This window comes from Bombina bombina, chromosome 5 (genome assembly GCF_027579735.1).
Source record: "Bombina bombina isolate aBomBom1 chromosome 5, aBomBom1.pri, whole genome shotgun sequence".
In the NCBI taxonomy this organism is placed as follows: domain Eukaryota; kingdom Metazoa; phylum Chordata; class Amphibia; order Anura; family Bombinatoridae; genus Bombina; species Bombina bombina.
In genome coordinates this window covers 844,491,423-844,513,003 of record NC_069503.1, presented here as the reverse complement: position 1 = coordinate 844,513,003, position 21,581 = coordinate 844,491,423, and the positions used below count along the sequence as shown (strand labels likewise).

Sequence of the window (21,581 nt, the reverse complement as noted above, 5' to 3'; positions counted from 1 at the left end):
TAATCCTGGCTAGGGTATACATATGTAATTTACATGATAAATGGTCAGCCCTTATGGGGACAGTACACTGTAATATTGTTTTTATATTAATGTATTTTCAATGACTTGTGATACAAGTTGAATAGTATAAAATATAGGAGAAATTGCATTTGCAAGTTTATTTGTATATATGAAGTAGCTGGTTTTGGGCTTTTAAAACACAGTTTATTGCAATGGGTTGAATTTCGGATAATAAGCATATCTCATTGTGTTCCTTATCATATATTTGTCGGTAAAATCGGAGCTCAGGGCTTAGACAGAGCAATGGAAAATTGTCATTTTATTACTTAAAGGACCAGTTCACTCATGGGAAATGAGTTCATGAGCAGCAATAACACTGTATTAACAAGTAAAGGAGATAAAACATAAATGTAGTAGTTTGCAAAATATTTTTTTTTTTTTTAAATCTGCCGTTTAGATAGCAGACAGTTATGCAGTGTAAAGCAATTCCCTTTGTAATGCAAACTGAACTGATCCATTGCCTGCAATCTTTGTGTTGCGATCTGTGAGACTAGCCGAAAAGGGGGAAAGAAGAAGAGAAAATATTTAAAGGGGTACAGGCAAACTGATATAAAATCTGAGATTCTAAAGAAATATTTACAGAGAAAGAAAATGAGGTTTATTGTAAGCCAAACACTAGTATATTTAACTGTGTCAGCAGTTTCAATTAAAGATGTCTTTTTAAATGTCCCTTTAACTATCCTGCACCCCACTGTGTGTGTTTTTTTTTTTAATGCTGGCTGTGTTTTTAGGCTATTCAATGGACGTCAGTGTACATGTTTATTATAAGTGAGGACAGTGGATCATTGGAAACAATTTAAAGGGGAAATTTTTGGACAAACTGTCTTTTTAATCTATTAGTGTACATTCTTATTATTCTTTTTAGAAAGCTCATTTTGTTGTATACCATTGTTATATTTAGTTAGAGAGCTGCAAAATGGTGAATATCAAATTATAAAAAAAAAAAGTCAAATAATTGTGTATTTAGTAAAATTTTGGTTATGTAAAAGTATAGACTGGATTTTAGAGCTTTTCACAAATTATTTGTGCCACACATAATTTATTTAACAGTGGATTTGCACTGTGCATGCGAGCAGGGGCTATATAGAACAGTGGCTGTACCATTTTTATCTGATCTTTCCCAAAATTATGGTACTTAGGTGTTTGTGGGTTCCTTTGTAAATTTATGGTTAGGGATTTTATTTGTAAATATGCAACTGGAGTTTATTGATCTTCTGAAGTGATTGCATCATTAGTATGATCTCGTAGTATTGTGCATGGTAGAATTTGCAGAACCAGGGTATAGACGGTTGTTATAGGATTTTAATTATTTGTAGTGTTTTGCGAGTGCTGTGTTTCAGTGAATATGTAAGTATACGTGTTGAATTTCAGGTTAATTATGGTTGTTAAAAGTTTGTGTCGGCTGTTATTGTTTTGTGGAATGGACAGTTGGTTTTAAGTGGTTTCTAAGATAATGTTATGTTCTTATTTTTAGTGAATGCGTGTTGAAGGGTGCGGTACAGATGGAATATTGAATATTTAGGTGTATTTGATTTTGCCTGATGTTAAGAATAGTATACTACATGCATGAGTGGAGTGCATGAATCAAAACATATTTTCAATAATTTTAGAAAATAAAAACCAAACTCAATCATGAACACTGTCACTTTAAGAGCAAATATACTAGACAAGAGATATGGTAAGCCTAAATGTATAAAAAGGAACAGACCGCTGTTCCCATCTAATACCCTGTAACATAAAAATGGAATTAACCCCATCCTAACTAATGTAGATGGAAGTCAACCTAAATTCCTGTCAACCGCAGGAAACATTGCAGTAGTCCAAACATAAAAAGACAAAATTGGGATTTTTATTAAATAATTAAATTCCAGCAAGTCTCTACTGCAGACGATATCAGTTACAAACAGTACAATACTGTATAACCACCCGACACTCCTTCTCAGTCGGAGGAGTCCAGATAACGTGAGCGTCACAGAAAACATCACAGAAATGGCGCCGCTCCGATCCTCCCAGAAGGAGGCTGAGGCAAAGGACCTGCAGAACACGCAAAGCTAAACTCTGAAAGCAATGGCGCCGCTCCAATCCTCCAAGAAAGAGGCGGAGCCAAGGAGCAGCAGAATAGCATAGCTGAAATAAAAAAGGCACGCTCCATCTGAAAAAATAATAAATATAAAGTATATGTAAGAAGGGTTATTACAGCGGATTGACTGCCTGTCTAAACCCTGCATAAATCACTGCCCGAATCTGGCTGAAACTCACTTAGTCACTTAGAAAGAGTATGCAACAAGGCAAATGAAACCTCTATACATCGTCACTCCGTAACAGGAGCTGATATCTCACACAACCTGTCTTTGAAAAAAATCTTTATTTTAATCAAAAGATCACCAGATCGCTAACATACAAGACGATCACACAAAAGTTAATCAAGCTAAAACATGCGTATGAACAAAAATAGAGCCTCATGTAACTGTTAACCCCCTCATCCATGTCACACATAAAGTGCCTGCCCACTGACATAAATAAGATCCCAGCTAGGATATATTGTGTCCAATAATAAAGGCTGCAGATACTTAAAAGTGCACAGTCTCCCCTAGAGAGAAGACAAAAAGGCATTAACATGCATCTAGTCGTCCGGCAGGAGGACAGCTAACATGGCGTGAGAGGAAGCCACTCCTCACAGAGGCCGGTAGAAAAAGAAGGATCAGAGTAAACCTACTCAGACTTTCTGTACTTGGGCAGCAAGAATGTTAGGAAAACGCAGGAAGGCCCACCTCACAAGTTCCTAACTACTTTAAAGCCACCACTGCTCTGCCAGAGAGACTGATGTGGAGTATGGCTAGACCCAATCTTGAGAAGAAAGTTCAGAGTAAACCTACTCTGGCATTCAAAATAATAAAATCTTGATTGAAGTGATAAATCCAATTTTCATCAGACAACTAAACTTCACCTCCTCCATGCACTAAAGGCAAAGAGAACAGCTTTGCTGTGGTGCTCTTTGCCTCCTCCTGCTGGCCAGGAGTGATATTCCCAACAGTAATTGATAAACCCGTGGACTCACCATATCTTAGAAAATAAATAACTTTTTTGGGGGTTTCAGATCATTTATGAAATGGATATTAAACACTTGTAATATAAAATGTTTATTATGAGTTCTAAGAAAAATCTTTACAATATACTTTTATTATTTATCTTGTCTACTTTTCCTTTAAAAGGACATAAAAGCCAAAGGGCTAGATTACAAGTGAGGTGCAAAACGGTTTGCAAGCCTTTTTCATTGCGCTGATATTACAAGTTGAGCAAAATCCTGATTGCGCTAGCGCAATGGCCATTTACTCTTCACTCCCTAACGCAATCTCAGAGCTTTGGTTAACTGTTTTCCGAAACAAAAAAGTTGCACAAAACACTTTAAAAATACACTACAAAGAACAGTTACACTCATAATAACACTATCTAATAAAAATTAATTAAAAAATGAAAGTGAAATGAAACAGACTGTTTAACATCCCTTTAAATAATATATTAAAATATTATTTGTATAGTAATTAAGTTATACTCCCAAATTTATACCATAAGAGCTTCGTTCCCACATTCAAATAACTGCCAAATACATATTGATGACACTACATTACCAAGTTCCACCTTAGTCTTGTACAATCTCTGAAAACCTGCACAGCTTTACAAAGATTATGGATAAAACACGTTGGATCGTCTTCCTTCATGTTGTTCCTACTTGTCTTGGTTACATTTATTTTTTCTCCATTATGGTGTAAGAGGTTCCTTAGCACATTCATCTGATCACCACTCCTAGCCACTATGGCCCTGCCCCCAGACTCTGCTCCCTTGAACCATTAAGGCCCCACCCCATATGTCAACTCCTAGATAATAATATGTAAAAGTTAGGATGTTTCTGCCTTTAAATTCTGATTTGGATACAATTTTGCATCAAACTATACATATTTTGTATTCTCTTGTCGGTATCAGGGCTGCAATGTAAAGCAAACCAAGGTAAACAATAAAAACATGCACAAAAATATTAAAAAAGGCTTTATTAAACTGAACAAATTGTTTGTAGAAATGAATAACTAGTTAAACATTCCTAAAAGGATAATAAAAGGCGTTGACAGCCAGCTTATTTCTGTCATTAAAAATGTACGTTAATTACCTTCACAATGTTAATAAAATGGGAGTTAAACAGCACCATTTTATTTTACATCAGTGAAGACATATTGTCACTTAATGGTTGTTAGATGCTTCTGCTATAACTTCATGAAGTAAAACTTAAAATCCCATTGGAAAAATATTTTGGAAGAAAAACATGAATGAAAAGGTTTGTGGGAATGTAAACGTTGTTAAGCAGATTAATAATTGGAATGTAAACCAAATGAGCAAGATGGCAATAGAGTTACAGAATGTGGAATTTAACCCCTTGACTGGCTGCCAAATGGTTAAAAGTAGAAAAATTGCAAATGTTTGTGGTCCATTAAGCTAGTTATTCACAGATCAGGTTGCAGAGAAGTTCTGCTTGCAGCAGTATGAAAATGGCACCAGGTTGATTCCCAAAAATATGTGTCCTCCATTTTCTGAAAAGTAAATGATGTAACTACATAAACATAATTTGTTGACTCCATTAAATTATTTTTAACTTCTAAACTTTGTCATGTATCATCTGTTTTAATACATTATTATTACAGATCCTGAAATACTAGACTTCATTCAGCCCCAGTGTAGCCAAAATAGTAAAGTCTGACATTTGTCTTTGCATATCAGATAGTTCACTGTAATACCAGAAATTATATTCAAAACTGATATGTTAAAAAGTTGGTTCCTGCACAGAAGATCCAGATTACAAAATTTAGACAGGGGCCCTTTATTTTGAGAGGCCCAAGTCATATGGCTATTGTGACGGTGCAACCCGAATGATAACCTGTGAAGAACTGTTTTATACCCCCCTCCCTCACAGAAAAAATATATTTTAAACCAATTCCTGCAACCAAGAGGCAGCAGACAGACACCGGAGAACATTTATTTTGTAAGGGAAAAAGCAAACACTGACATGAGTTGGTGGTTAATGAGGTCCGTTAGTAAATGCCTGAAACACTTAAAACCTTTTTTTTATCTGCAGAAGGCACAACCTCACAGAGGCATTATTATTAGTAAGAAGCTTATACTGAAGTGGTGCAGTTGGTAGAAAAATACACATATGTATGGTTTTTGTATCCAAGTAAATCAAACTCTTATTCAGTTTGTTAATGCGTCTGTATGCTATGCAGTAGGAAACCACGGTTTAGATATCTTTCACACTGCCTTTATAAGGACGGCATGGGTGACATTCAGAGGATGTCCTTGTTTGCTTTAGCAATCGTTAGGGCAGTGTGTGTCCACAGTCACATTAAAGCACTTTTTTTTTTACTCCGCTCCTGCTGTCAGTTAATGCCAGTCAGCATATTACTGCTAATCAAGCAGACACCTAATGAAGATGCACAGCCGATTGCATATCATGCAGCGTGGCTTTCATTACTTAAATTGTTCTGTCTGTGCAGAATGTCTTTTGATTAAATGACTTGACATGGTAAATGCGTGTGTATGCACAGGGCTACTGTACACCGCTGCCTTGCACTGCCTAACATAGAGCACAGTAAATGTGCTTAGTGCGCACTCTAACATAGAGCACAAAAACTCCACACCAAAGAGTGTAACTAGAAACATCTCCTTCACAGTGGAAAAGTGCAATGAAGTGGCTTTATACCAAAACAATGTCGCTGAACGTATAATACAATGTTTATGCTTTGCCAGTATTTGGAATGAAACGTTTGCTGCATTGGTCCATTTGTAGTGTCATAGCAAAAGCAAGCGGGATTAAAATAAAGATCTGTTGTTTTGTTTTGTTAACAGCTTTCCCTACAGACTAATAAAAAGGAATCACATTTGTCAATTTCCTTTCCCGAAAAGGAGCAGATGCAAAGTCAGAAACACTATAATATAAAAGTGTTTTTATCCCCGAAAAAGCAGATCATAAAATTGATTGGCACAATCTTGCTTGACACAGTGAAGATACCTATAACATTGTACATAAATGTAATGTCCATTGTTTTTCTTCTAAATATCATCTCTATAGGCAAAAGAGATGGAACTTTTTAGTTGTGATGTCACCATGATAATGTATTGATGTGATGTCAGAGCAAGTGATAACGTAGCTTGCCAACCACGTCTGCTCCTAGCAGTTACTTGGAATAGTGTTACTGTGGCTTTGATACAAAATAACATCAAAGATTTGCATGAACACGTGTGCTCATTTTAAGACTTCTGTTTGCATTTCCAGTAGCAGCTGCAGCCCAATACATCCACTGTGATGGGAAAATAGTCTGGTAAAGTGCATCTGATGCTAGGAGCTCTGGACCAGTCGTCTATAATGAGGCATCACTTCATGCTCCGGCAAGTGGAGCGCAAACTCCAAGGCAACCAGCACAGGAAATTCAAAGGCCATCAACTCGCGTCTATTCACACGGAACTTCTCTTCCAGTTTCTAAGTAAGGAAACAAATAATGTCATGGGAGAATGGCTAAGATATGGACACATTACATACATAAAACAAGATAATGACTTGTTGTTCTAGGTATTAGTAGACTAAAATGGTAAGCCCTGATATTTTATGATTAAGACAAGAAATATTTATTTACAGTCTGTGATCCAGTTACATGTAAAATAATGGTAATAATAAACACAAATATAGGTATAGGATGAATTGTTGTGAAACTTATTTTTATTATTAGAACAGTACTGCACTCCTAAAATGAATATGGGGCTTCGTTTCACTGTGAAGCACAGTCTGATGACATATTGCATAAGTTTTCCGCTGCTCTAGGCAAAGAGAAATGTAGCGACCCTCACTTCGGCCATTTTGTACTATATTTTCCTAATATATTTGCCACAACTGACCGAATAACTCCTTGATATCAGACATACAGAATAGTGATTAACCCCTTCTGAGTCACATTTAAAGCACTTAACTCTTTAAGCTAGACACAAACAGAACACTCCATAAGAGTGTGTTTAAAATGAACAGTGATTAGAAAACATGCATCTAGTAGGGGTTATTATAGGTTTTGTACTATCTGTTACTGTGCACATGACCCACTGGGCCTACAATGGTAGCCTGCGTGCTCAAATTTTCCACTTGTGAGCATGTTTTGAGTTTAGACCTAACACTGTAAGCTTAGGAGATTGCATGAGGGTTTTTGGGGAGAATTCGTTGTTAATTCTCACAAGCATTTTTGCAAAGGATAAGAGAGCAGCCACATGCAATACTGGTAGGATTGTACAACGAGTGCAATCATAACCAGCACTTACTCTACTGCAATTAGGGCTGTCTCTTAGGCTCTATGGACTGTAGAAAGACTATGGCCTCTAGTTATCAAGCTCCGTAAGGAGCTTGACGGCCCGTGCTTCTGGCAAGTCTTCAGACTCGCCAGAAACAGCAGTTATGAAGCAGCGGTCACAAAGACCGCTGCTCAATAACCTGTCCACCTGCTCTGAGCAGGCGGACAGACATCGCCACAATACAACCCGATTGAGTACGATCGGGTTGATTGACACCCCCCCTGCTGGCGGCCTATTGGCCGCGAGTCTGCAGGGGGCGGCATTGCACCAGCAGCTCTTGTGAGCTGCTGGTGCAATGCTGAAAACGGTGAGCGTATTGCTCGCCGTATTCAGCGAGGTCTGTCGGACCTGATCCGCACTGTCGGATCAGGTCCGACAGACCTTGATAACTTGGGGCCTATGTATGGCAGCTGGATGAGATCGCTAAACCCCTGGCTGTTATGGCTTCAGGTGTGGAAATTATAATATCTCGGAACAATATACAATGCTGAGTGCAGTCTACAAAGTTGATAAATTCCAATGTGAATACTATTGCATATTATTAGAGTAAAAGAACACAGGCTGGTAAAGGGCAGTTCCGCATGAGAGGCCTGTGTTTCTAAGCATTTTACGGGCTGTAGTCTGACATACTTACATCAATGAGGTGTTTGACTTCATGCTTTCTGAGGTCACTGCTAATCTTAGCAGCTAATAGGATACATGCTCCAGCACAAAGCTTCCTGTTCTGCTTGTTCAGCTTCCCTTTTAGTGCAAGTTTCTCAAAGTAGACAAAGGCCATTGCTACGGTGGGTTCCTCATAACCACAATCGCCCTGGGCTAACTTACGAATATCACGTTTTAAGCTGGGGAGACAGCATCAGATACATAACAAATTAGAGCCTGTATAAATAAAGCCGTAGTATGATATCCTTATAGGAAAATAAAATATTAGGGATTACATAGGGAGCAGATTAAAAGTAAAGACATGAAATCAGTCTTACTAACATTTTTATGATTGCAAACAAACATTTATATTTTATTTTACAAAAGTAGCATCTCATGTTAGACCTAAGTCACTTCACAAAATACTGCTAAATTAATTCCACTTGGAATAATATGTCTACAAAATAATAGTGGGAAGCCATATTTATATATTTTATTAGATTGTTAAACCATTCTAGTAAAAAAAACAAAAAAAAACAGACAAAACTGTAACCAAAAACTATATGCGTGAGATATCATGTTACTAATAGTTCACATGCCAAACAAAGCAGCTATAACAGAAAAACTGATTTGGGGGTAAATGAAAAGTGACCCCACAAGGGATTCATTGCAAGACTGGGTACTAATGATAGCATAAACATTTCTAAACATTTAGTTTTTAAAGGGACATTAAACACAACATTAAAATCCCATTAAGGCCTAGCTTACAAGTCAAGTGCAACTGGTAACGCATAGATTGTTATTTTGTGCTTGTCCTTCTGCAATCAATAATGCTCATTCGAGTATTATAGGTTGTTGATAAAAAATGTGTAATTGAACCATTTTTAACTCACCCCATATTTATATAGAGTTCCCTTTACTTTTAGTTTTTTAGTTTTGGGGAAGGGTTAAAGAGAGAATACATATGACAAGTGGTGGGAATAGGGTCAAGGTTTTATTGTTTGTTAATCCATTTATGTAAAATAAATACTGAGAGTGATTAGCAAATAACTAAATAAAACATTACTTGGTGGAATTGTTACGCCCGAGCGTCAGACATAAATAATTATAGTGTGGGTCCTCATATAAATCTACTATCTAAGGCAAAGTATGCATCTGTATTATCTGACATGAATACTGGATCCTGTACTATACTACTGCACGCTTTATGCTTTAGAGTTTAAGCTCACGAGTAAACCTGTACTGTTGATTGTCTAACATAAAAATAGTTTACAGCTTACAGTGAATCACAGGACCCTCTACCCCTTATAACTGATATAAATGTATTCTGATTATTGTGTAACATGCTAACGCTTTATAAACAATAATTGTTATTACTTTTGTGTTTGATTAGTAATCTTGACCATTTTATTTTACTGCTTTTGTTGACAATCTTTCCTGTACCTCTTAAACAGATGAGACAATTAAACATGATCAAGAGGCTTTTCAAATGATGTATCCCTGGACTACTCTCGATTTGCCAACAAAAACGTGATGTGTAGCTTATATCTGACCCTGATACATACACAATGGCGCACATATGCTCTGGCAAAACACAGCAACAGATTATGATAGATTATGTGACTCACAGATTTGCACACAAATTGCAGCTATTAAAAGATAACTCCGCTTGTTCACAGCAGATCTGCATTATTTCTGTAGTTTAAGTGCCATCAATAGCTTATCTTTCTGTGTAGTGTGCTGCCCACTTAAACACAAGTGCATTGTCACAGCAACGGAGAGATTTTGCCAGATGGTTATCAGATTGAGGTGAATTATTAAAGCAACCATTTTATTTATTTAAGGGAATGGTTCTTTATATTATAATATCAGTACCAAATACTTACAGTTCCATTCATAATTAATCCTTTGACAAGTTCTCAACTGTATATATAGTTTAGTAAACTGCTATAATGGAAATGCAAGAGGTATGGACCGCAATAGCTAATTTAATTTAACATCTAGCTAAAAAAATAATAAAGAACTGGCAGTCATTTATTAGCATACAAGACTACATTTAATATTTGCCAAATCATTTTTGTGTATCAGTCTTGCAATATTTATTTACCCCATATTAAGGAAGCTCATGAATAAATTAAATCAACAGATAATAAAGCTGACACAAAGTGATAGAGAACAAACAAGAAAACAGAATGATACATTACTTTCTTTCTTGGTGGTAAAAGACCACAAAATCCATACTTGTGCAAATTAATTTTCTAGCCAGCAGTAGGAAGCAAAAACACCCCAAAACATAGCTTTAAGTATCCCTACTACTTCCCTATCTCTCAAAGAAGTATGCATAGCCAAGAAAAGGAGGAAGTAGTAAGAAAGATAGTAGGGTAAAGAGGTGCAAACTAGTACTGCCACCAACCAAGTAAAAATGGACACCTATCACCTAGAAATAAAGGAATTTATCAGGTAAGCATAAATTATATTTCTTTTCTAGGTGGTAAGAGTCCACAAAATCCTTACTCATGGGAACCAATACCCAAGCTAAGGAGTCCACAAATAAAAACGGGTGGGAGAAACAAGAAAAGGCAGGCACCCAATTACCATAAACCATCGCCTGAAAACCTTCCTTGCCAAAAACCACTGAGACAAAACCTGATAATTTGAAAAACAAATTAGGAAAAATATTATCTGACAACCAAGATACAGAACTTGCAACATGATCTACGAAAAAAACTTAATCCAGTACATCCCAAGAATGAAGAAATAAAACTAAAATATTTAGCTTATGCATAGGTACCAAGGGCAGATATTATGACACCCTAAGTAACCCTATACAAAACTCCAAGAGGAGAAACAGGCCTAAATACAGGTCCAATTAACTAAGAGCTAAACTAATACCTGAAAATCCAAAAAATACGCAAACAAAACCATTCATGTAATAAAAATGGACAGCCCAAAATATGAACTCAGGATCTCCTGCGTACAAGAATGGAGCTATAAACAACTAAGCCACAGTGCCAAGGATTATAACACTGAGCCAGCTAAAACTCCATTGAAAAAGAAACTAATCTCCAGCATGACAATTTTAGCGAATGAAAATTGGGAAAAAATGCTTGCCCAAAGAAGGACTTGAACACCCATAGATCAAAAATCTGATGCTTCGACAGATATCCATGTTTCCTCCAGGCAAGAAACACTGGTTGAAGAGAAAAACCTGTGGTGGAGCCTGAACAACCAGATCCTCGTTTTGCTGACTCTGATGTGAAGCCGGAACAACGAATATCTTTGTAAATTATGTCTGCTTGAACACCCTTGGGACAAAATCATCCAGCTAGCAGAAAAACAAGGAACTGATAAGGTAATGAAGGAGATCAGCCTTAACTAAGGTAGATCCCACAAAAATATCAAGTAGCAAAAATCTTAAGAGTAAGGGACCCATCCCAGAAAGTATAGTCTAACAACTCTGATGATCTGCAGCCCATACATGACTACAGAAATGAGAATTTAAGGAACTCAGATAGGAATATCTGCCCTATTTCTGATGCGAGGGACCTCTAATATTGCTAGAGAACAAAAGCTACAGTTAGACCTCGTCTGACTGAAAGGGGGTAATACCGGATATGCTATATAAAATCCGCAGGCAGCGCCAAGACAACCCTTGAGAAAGATATATGGTTATTGTGTGATACACTGTTACCAATATTAGTAAGAGAATATGTGGAGGGTGCTCAGTGCTATGGAATTAGCTAATATTGAAAATATAAAGGAAGCACTATATAGAGCACTCACTATCAGGCCTGTGTGAGACTGCTAAATGACAGGCAATAAGTACTCTGCAGTTAATAACTTATATGGATTGGGAAGTAGTGTATTCCCAGTGAAAGTAACACAGTGTTAGAGAAGTACTAATTTACATATAAAGCAGGAACACAGTCACTATGAACTTAAGTCTTACCCACTGTGTCTAACACTAAACCGTACCCATCAATAACATCGACAATTAATGCTAGGTTAAATAGGTTTCAAATGTTTGTGGAACAAATTTCACACAAAACTAGCAGCTCACATCAAGTAGCGGTCGCCTGATGCGCATTTCACCAGAGCTTTTTCAAAGGCGAACATAAGTGTAGCTAGCCCTATCCTTAAAAAGCCTGTAAAGATCAACCCACCCGGAGGAGGTATGATTCACCCCCCCCCATTGTAGCCTATCCGACAGGCACACTAGTGATTTGTTCAGCAAGTCATGTGACCGGCTCACATGTACTTTTTAGACTGACATAAAGACTTTTCGGTTACTCCCCCTTATCTCTATTCGGTAGCGAATGTGGGTGTGATCGATATGTCAATATCAAGAAAATGTATATGCAGCAGAAAAACTGTCATAGTAATATAAACCACTGTTAGTGATGACTACCGCAATACTTGCGATATAGACATCTTTAAAGTCGCATCTCAAAGGGGCCGAATTATCATTGTGCGAGCGGACATGATCCGATATGGCGGATCATGTCTTCTGCACATCGATAAATGCCAAGAGCATACGCTCTCGGCATTTATCATTGCACCAGCAGTTCTTGATGTCCAATTGGTATACAAAAGACAGTTAGGAAAGATATTTTGAACTACTTACACGTATGTAAAGTAGTTGATTTAGTGAGATACACATAGATAAAAATGCAGGGATGATAAAATGGAAAATTAAATTAATTATGTTTAACATATGTTAAAGGATTAACTTGTGTCTCTGGTTATGATATTGCTCACAGCAGTCAACCCATTTGTATGAAGTACGAACCTGACTGGGGGAACGTATTAATAACATCACAAATAGTTTAGAAGATACTAAAAAAGGAAAGACCTTGACATCTGTGGCGAGACATTTTTTTGAAATATCACAAGGCTAAACCAGATGTCAAAATGTCGGTACTGCAGGTAATAAAGACAGGCATACGAGGTGGGAACATTGAGCAAATGTTACTACAATCTGAGAGCAGATGGAATTTCTGGCTCAACTCTATGACACCGAAGGGTATGAATGAGAATGCAGGATATGGGTCTTTCTTATAAATAACACTGTATATTATGGGTGTGCAAAGCACCTGAGAACCAGATCCCCTAACGAAGAATTGCCAACTATAAGCACTGAGTGTGCCTCTTAATATCCTCTCAGGGAAATGCCAATGTCAACAGGCTTATAAAGATGGAAACCTAAAGCAAAAACTTAAGTAAAGAACAAATGTTCTATCTTAAACTGAAAAACTAGATTCCCCAGGACTCAGATTTAGAAGAATCCTCAGATAGAGAACCAACAGAGCATGAAGACAAATCTTGAGCCAGAAACCTGAATAAATGGACTGGGCGATGTCTAAGAAAACCCTGGGATTCTCAGCCCTTCTGGCCAAATCATATTCGGTTGAGCCCCAGAGTTGCTCCCATGACCTCTGAAATAGCTGAGATAAGTAATACGAAGACTTACTTCAGTAGATCTCGGACCATAAAGAAGATCTCAGACTGCAAAACCATATTGATATAGTCATTACCAAGCTTGATTGAAATAATATAGATACCCTTCCCTTAAGCTAAACCTTGCATGGTGGAATAATAAATCTTAAAAGGGACAGTACAATCAGAATTAGACATAGCATACAATTATAAACAACATTCCAATTTACTTGTATTATTTAATTTGCTTCCTTCTATTGTTATCCTTTGCTGAAAGTTTTATCTAGGTAAGCTCAAGAGCAGCAAAGAACCTAGGTACTAGCTGCTGATTGGTGGCTGCATATATATACAGACTGTCACTGGCTCACCTATGTGTTCAGTTAGAAACCAGTAGTGTATAGCTGCTCCTTCAACAAATGATACCAAAAGAATGAAGCAAATTTGATAATAAATCATGAAAGAAACATTTTGGGTTTCATGACCCTTTAAGGTCTACCCATACAGTGGCATTCCCAGGTGCCATATCACAGAGTCTAGTAAAGCACAATACAGCTTTAACTAACAATACATTTTGAATATTATGACTGACACCTCCTTGGAGATGAACCAGGGATGTCAGTTGCTGGGCTACCGCATTAACTGGTGAGCCACCGCAGAAGTTTGTTGGGCACATGACCAGAATTTAACCTGGGCTTCCCAATCCGTCTGGCTGAGCTTTATCTTTTTGAACCACCGGAGGGGCTCAGTGTAGACATGTACACAATTATTGAAAGAAAGAAAAAATGTGCATAAGATATGAAGCACTGCCTTGATATAGCAATACAAGTAAGAGAAAACTGCAATATAATGAAAACATTAACTTATCTGCAGGGAATAATTTATGAGACACAGTACAAATATATATATAATAGCAATAGTACCATTGTAGAAAGGCAAATAAATAAAAATACATGGATATTAAAAAACCATAGTCACAGAACCAACTACAGAGCTGTTGTTCCTTCCTAGTAGAGCTCCTCTCGTTCTGTATGTATTAACAAAACCATATGGGTAAACACAAGGTGTGATCCCTTGCACTAAGGTAGGTAGTTATGCAAGACAAGCAATAACTGTAATGTACAATACAGAAAGGAATGCCGTAAGTAAAAGCTGAGGTTACTGCCACTATAACACAGTACTATTGTATAAACATTACATAAATAAGGACTGTTCGGTGTAGATAAGAAACAACTAGAAGAAGACAAGACATGCAGAACAATACTACTATAGAAATGCCAACCAACCATAACTATAAAACACTGTACTATTGTATTAATGTAACAAAGTAGGGATGTATATAATACAATTATTAGCCTATACTTACAAAATACAAGGTATGAAGCACAGAGCTAATGAAGAAATGCCAGAAGAGCATAACACAACACCATGCATACCTGAGAATAAGTAAAAGCTGCATAATAATAAAAGAACATTTACTTTATCTTTGTTTCTACTGGCCAAAAACCAAGTTATGAGGCACTAAATACAGTTCAAATGTTATAATAAGCCCCAAAGAAGTATAATACCTTATTATTTGAAGATATATTTATTACCATTAATAGTTGGAAAAAACACCTGAGACTGGTGCTCTAGAACACTCAGTTATTCTAGACAAAGCAATCTGTCCCTAGACAGTCACTGGATAAACGCCTGCACTTCAGGCCACTGAGTGACATCTGGTCTCTGGTCCATAGCAAATACAAACCAAAGATGATTAGAATACAGCAGTATGATAAAGATACAGCAGACAAACTTTTAAGTAGCAACTAAACATGTAGTTAGGTAACAAGGAGGTATGCAAACTTTACAAAGTCAATAACCTTACTTTATACCCCATAAATAACCAGCAATCTCTGACAAGATAATGTAAAATGCTGTCCTCACGAATATTATTTACAGAAATCCAGGTGCCTAGCATAACTTTGGGATAGCAGTACTGCTTCTCCTAAAAAATACATAAAATAGGAGAAAGAAAAAACCTCTCACATACATGTAGTCACTAATCAGCAACTCCTACCCAGGTTCTGAACCAAAAATGGTCCGGCTCCAAAGCTTACATTCATGCTTTTTTAAATAAAGATAGCAAGAAAACAAAGACAATTTGATAATAGGAGTAAATTAGAAAGCTGCTTAAAATTGCATACTCTATCTGAAATTGGGTTTAGTATCCCTTTAAGATGTACAAGAAAAGCATTTAAGTCCCCCACCGCAAACCCCCCTGCTCTGGCCTAGGGATAAACTCACCCCCTGTATGAAGAGAAACTGAAAACATGGAGCAAGAGATGGCCGCTGACCTATTGTGGGAGGCAGAGCGCGCACATTACAGGAAGGAAAAATGAAACTCCCACGCTGTCTTTGGACAGTGAAAGTTTGTGTCTGGCTAAACTTACATTACCTAGTTGTATGAGCTGATAGCCTGCAGACTATGTGGGAGAAGTAGTTACTTACCAAGAAAATGCCCACTCCACTGATCTTACCCAGAAAGAGCCCTAAGAATGCATTAGAAGCCCATCCATTACTGTAACAAACAGTAGAGGATATACTAAGGGAGTCGTTCTTGCTGGACAAGCAGGAGGAGGCTAATGGAACTTCCCAGCGAAACCCGTGGCAGGCTTGTGACCATGAGGCCTATGTATCAAAGGTCTTGCGGACCTGATCCGACAGTGCGGATCAGGTCCGCAAGACCTCGCTGAATGAGGAGAGCAATATGCTCTCCGTATTCAGCATTGCACCAGCAGCTCACAAGAGCTGCTGGTGCAACGCCGCCCCCTGCAGGGCCAGCAGGGAGGTGTCAATCAACCCGATGATCGTACCCGATCAGGTTGAATTGTGGCGATTCCTGTGCGCCTGCTCAGAGCAGGCGACAGGGTCATGGAGCAGCGGTCTTTATAACTGCTGTTTCTGGCGAGACTGAAGACTCGCCAGAAACACGGGCCCACAAGCTCCATACAGAGCTTGATAAATGGGCCTCTATAACTCCAGAGAAGAGATTTACTTTGCACAGCCAGTACTCTCCTATGTCCCTTTCTTCCAGGAACTATACATTGAGGGAAATTTGGGGATTAATATCCCTAGAATTCATCAAAAAAATCTGAACACCTCTATCCTTGCCTATTCCTTGAGGTGGCAAAGAACTACTGGGAGAGAGAGGGAAGTAGGAGGGATACTTAAAGCTTTGTTGTGGAGCGTCTTTGCCTCCTCCTGGTGGGCAGGAAATAAATTATATTACATACTTGCAGAAATAATGTAATGTTGTCATGTAAAAATATGTGGTAAAAAGTTCCTCTTGTTTTGTATCATATTAAAACATCAATAAACACCTCCTGCTTTAGTGTAAAATTGTACTTTGTTCCACAATCCCTAGAGAGGCTAAAAAGCAAATTCTATAACCTGACAATTTGCAGAATTTTGAAAACCTAGGTTAGGCTCTAGGGAGCGTGGAACAAAGCACAATTTTTACACAATAAATCACAAAAGGTTTTAATATCCCTTTAATGTTTAACAAATAGTTACACATTTTATTTATGGTGAGCTTACTGTACCTTCGAATTTTGCTGAGTGTCAACTTGATATGAGGGAACTTCTCCTTGAATGTTTCATTCATATCTTTCTTGAGGTCAGAAGGTTTCACATACTCTATAACCGTGGTCTGTAATTTAACATGATAAAAAGTATCTTTACTTGTGAGATTGACTGAAACACACATGACGGATATATTTACGTAAACATTTGTAGCAAAATGGCTCCTATTTAAAGAGACAGTCTTCACCAAAATGTTTACCGTTTAAAGAGATAGATAATCCCTTATTACCCATTCCTCAGTTTTTCATAACCAACACTGTTATATGAATATACTTTTTACCTCTGTGATTTATTGTTTCTAAGCGCGATTTATTGTTTCTAAGCCTCTGCAAACTGCGCTTATCTCAGTTCTTTTAACAAGCATGCATTTCAGCCAATCAGTGCTGACTCATAAATAACTCCACTGAAGTGAGCACAACGTTACATATATAACACACATGAACTAGAACTGTCTTACTGCAAAAAACTGTCAAAATGCACTGAGAGGCAGCCTTCAATGGCTTAGAAATTAGCATATGAGCCTACCTAGGTTTAGATTTCAACAAAGAATACAAAGAGAACAAAGCAGATTTGATGATAAAAGTAAATTGGAAAGTTGTTTCAAACTGGATGCCCTATCTGAATTATGAAAGTTTATTTTTGACTTGACTGTCCCCTTAAGCAAATGATGTAAAATGAGAACTTTTCACACAAGGACCAAAAACAGAATTTATGTTTACCTGATAAATTTCTTTCTACTACATTGGTGTATCCGGTCCACGGCTTCATCCTTACTTGTGGGATATTCTCATTCCCTACAGGAAGTGGCAAAGAGAGCACACAGCAGAGCTGTCCATATAGCCCCCCCCTCTAGCTCTGCCCCCCAGTCATTCGACCGACGGTTAGGAGAAAAAGGAGAACCATAGGGTGCAGTGGTGACTGTAGTGTACAAAAAAACAAAAATATAAACCTGACTAAATGCCAGGGCGGGCCGTGGACCGGATACACCGTAGGAGAAAGAAATTTATCAGGTAAACATAAATTCTGTTTTCTCCTACATTGGTGTATCCGGTCCACGACTTCATCCTTACTTGTGGGAACCAATACCAAAGCTTTAGGACACGGATGAAGGGAGGGAACAAGTCAGGTAACCTAAACGGAAGGCACAACTGCTTGTAAAACCTTTCTCCCAAAAATAGCCTCCGAAGAAGCATAAGTATCGAATTTGTAAAATTTGGCAAATGTATGCAGAGAAGACCACGTCGCTGCCTTACAGATCTGTTCAACAGAAGCCTCGTTCTTAAAAGCCCATGTGGAAGCCACAGCTCTAGTAGAGTGAGCTGTAATTCGTTCAGGAGGCTGCCGTCCGGCAGTCTCATAGGCCAATCGGATGATGCTTTTTAGCCAGAAGGAAAGAGAGGTAGCAGTAGCTTTCTGACCTCTCCTTTTACCAGAATAGACGACAAACAAGGATGATGTCTGTCTGAAATCCTTTGTTGCTTCTAGATAGAATTTTAATGCACGAACCACATCCAGATTGTGTAACAAACGTTCCTTTTTAGAAACTGGATTAGGACACAGAGAAGGAACAACTATTTCCTGGTTAATATTTCTATTGGAAACCACTTTTGCAAGAAAACCAGGCTTGGTACATAAAACTACCTTATCTGTATGAGACACCAGATAGGGTGAATTACACTGCAAAGCAGACAATTCAGAAACTCTTCTAGCAGAAGAAATAGCAACCAAAAACAAAACTTTCCAAGATAGTAACTTAATATAAACTTGTCTAAGGGAGCGCTCAGACACGGCTGCCGATTAATCCAAACAACTGCAGTGGCCTTCACGTAGTGAATCCTTCCTCCAATGGCTCGTAGTAACGTGCTGACGTAGTACTCACTCTTCAGCTGGTGCGAGGACGGGAGCGTTCCACCTCCGCTCCAAATATGAATAGCAACACAATTGGCGTGAGGCTTATACTTTTGTTACCATCGACGTGACCTCACTGTATACTTGTATCCCTCATGACAAGGGTATACAGGCAATTGAGTTTTTTCTTGATAATCATTCCAACTATGATGAAGCTTTGAAATTGTTCATTAAGAATTCTGTTGAGTACCTCCTTACACATAATTTTTTTCTGTTTGAGGGGGATTTCTATCTCCAGAGGTGTGGGACAGCTATGGGGGCTAAATTTGCCCCCTCGTATGCCAACCTGTATATGGGTTGGTGGGAGCTGTCCCACGTCTATGGAGATGGATGGGAACCCCTTCAGACAATATATACACTATTATGGTCGCTACATTGACAACGTCTTGTTAATTTGGAAGGGTCCATTATCTCTTCTTGAACAATTTCTGCAATATTTACAAAACAATTCATTAAACTTAAAATTTACTATGGAAGTTAACAAATCTTCAATCTCTTTTTTAGACATTGAATTACATTCAAATTTGGTAACTAACAGTATTGAAATAGAATTGTTTCGTAAACCGAGTGCAGGTAACACTATTCTAAATGCCAAGTCGTGTCATCCAAGACACACTATTCAATCCATTCCTAAGAGCCAGTATATAAGGGTTACACATAACTGCAGTGACCCAAATACATACTTGAAACATTCTGAGGATCTAACAGCGAGGTTAATTGAGAGAGGGTATTCTGAGACAGCGCTTGCCGAGGTAAAGAAAGAGGTGGATCAGGTAGAAAGACAAGGTCTCTTTCAATCTGATAGTACTCAAAGACAGAGTAGATTTAATAAACTTAAATTCATTACTGCATACAGTGTTGAGTATGGTAAAATATGTGACATTATTCGTAAGGCACTTCCAATTTTGGGTACTGATGACAGTCTTAAAACCATACTTGAAGAAGGTACTTGTTTTGTATCTAGAAAAGCCCAAACATTAGGGAATTTACTGTCACCGTCCATGTTGCCAAGACCCCAACAAAGAAAAAATTGGCTTTCTATCAAACCAGGTTTTTTCAAATGTGGTAGTAAGAGGTGCAAGTCTTGCTCCTATGCTTCTTTTGGAGCAAGTTTTGTGTCCACTACCAACAATAACGTTTTTGAAATTCGGGAGCATATGACTTGCAGTTCTTGCTATGTCATTTATCTTCTTACATGCAAGGGCTGTTTGAGGCAGTATGTAGGTCAAACGACCCGTGCTTTGAAAGATCGTTTTCTGGAACATTTACGTTCTATAGAGGACCCGGAGTCTACTACTCCAGTATCCATGCATTTTAAAAAATGTCACAACTCTGATAGTTCCCTTTTGACGTTTCAGGCCATCCAACTCATACCCAGGCACCCAAGGGGTGGTAACAGAGGAGTAATTTTGAGTAAAAAGGAGGTCTTTTGGATTTTCCATTTGGACACATGTCTTCCTAAGGGATTGAACTCAGAGTGGGACGTGAAATTGTATGTAGATCAATAAGGCATTAGCAATTAACATCTATTTTAGTATAGGTTTATTATAGGTTTATATACAGCTGTCACTTAAAACTTACATTGCAAATTCTATTCATTTATTTATTATATATATTTTTTTAATTTTTCACATATATAGTAATTAAATTACAAAGATTTATTTTGTTTATGAAATAATTGTGAATGGTTATAATATGTATTATATGATAGTTATCTTTCTTTGTATTACATTAACTGTTGCTTTTAAGTAGTTGAAAGTTTTGCAAAACAAGCCTCTATACACACACACCCACTATTTTGGCCATGGAAGGGTCAGTTTTAATTGGATCATCAATTAAGTGGGAGGATTTCCTGTACACATAAAATGACCAAAGTGGTGGGTGTTGTGTAGGGTCACTGAGGATTTTGTGCTTCATGCAATAGGAAACGCGTCTGACCTGTTTTTTCCCTGACTGGTGCTGCCAGCCATTACACGTTGATAAGCTTTGTAATGTGATTTTGTCAACATTGCAATAAATCACCTTTCTACATGTTCCTGTTACCTGAGTCTCCCTTTTGTGCTGGGTGCGCTGACTTTTTGTGTTGCTAGTAACTTAATATCTATGGAATGAAAAGGTTCAAACGGAACCCCTTGAAGAACTGAAATAACTAAATTTAGACTCCAAGGAGGAGTCACAGGTCTGTAGACAGGCTTGATTCTTACTAACGCCTGTACGAACGCCTGAACATCTGGCACGGCTGCCAGACGTTTGTGCAACAAGACAGACAGAGCAGATATCTGTGCAACAAGACAGACAGAGCAGATATCTGTCCTTTTAGAGAACTAGCTGACAGACCTTTCTCCAATCCCTCTTGGAGAAAGGCAAGTATCCTTGGAATCCTAATTTTACTCCATGAGTAACCCTTGGATTCGCACCAACAGAGATATTTCTGCCATATCTTATGGTAAATTCTCCTGGTTACAGGCTTTCTAGCCTGAACCAGAGTATCTATAACTGATTCCGAAAACCCACGCTTAGATAGAATCAAGCGTTCA

General features: G+C 37.9%; 1 protein-coding gene across 1 annotated transcript in view; it reads right to left on the bottom strand.

Annotated features, from left to right (window-relative positions):
* Window positions 1-4,091: 4,091 nt before the first annotated feature.
* Window positions 4,092-21,581, bottom strand: part of CABLES1 (Cdk5 and Abl enzyme substrate 1) — a 319,853-nt gene continuing 302,363 nt past the window's right edge. The window contains exons 8-10 of the mRNA XM_053714974.1: window positions 17,097-17,203; window positions 8,072-8,279; window positions 4,092-6,583 (exon numbers count right to left, since the gene is read on the bottom strand). Of these exons, the coding sequence (XP_053570949.1) occupies window positions 6,443-6,583; window positions 8,072-8,279; window positions 17,097-17,203 (456 nt within the window). The 3' untranslated portion in view covers window positions 4,092-6,442. The remainder of the gene's footprint in view (window positions 6,584-8,071; window positions 8,280-17,096; window positions 17,204-21,581) is intronic.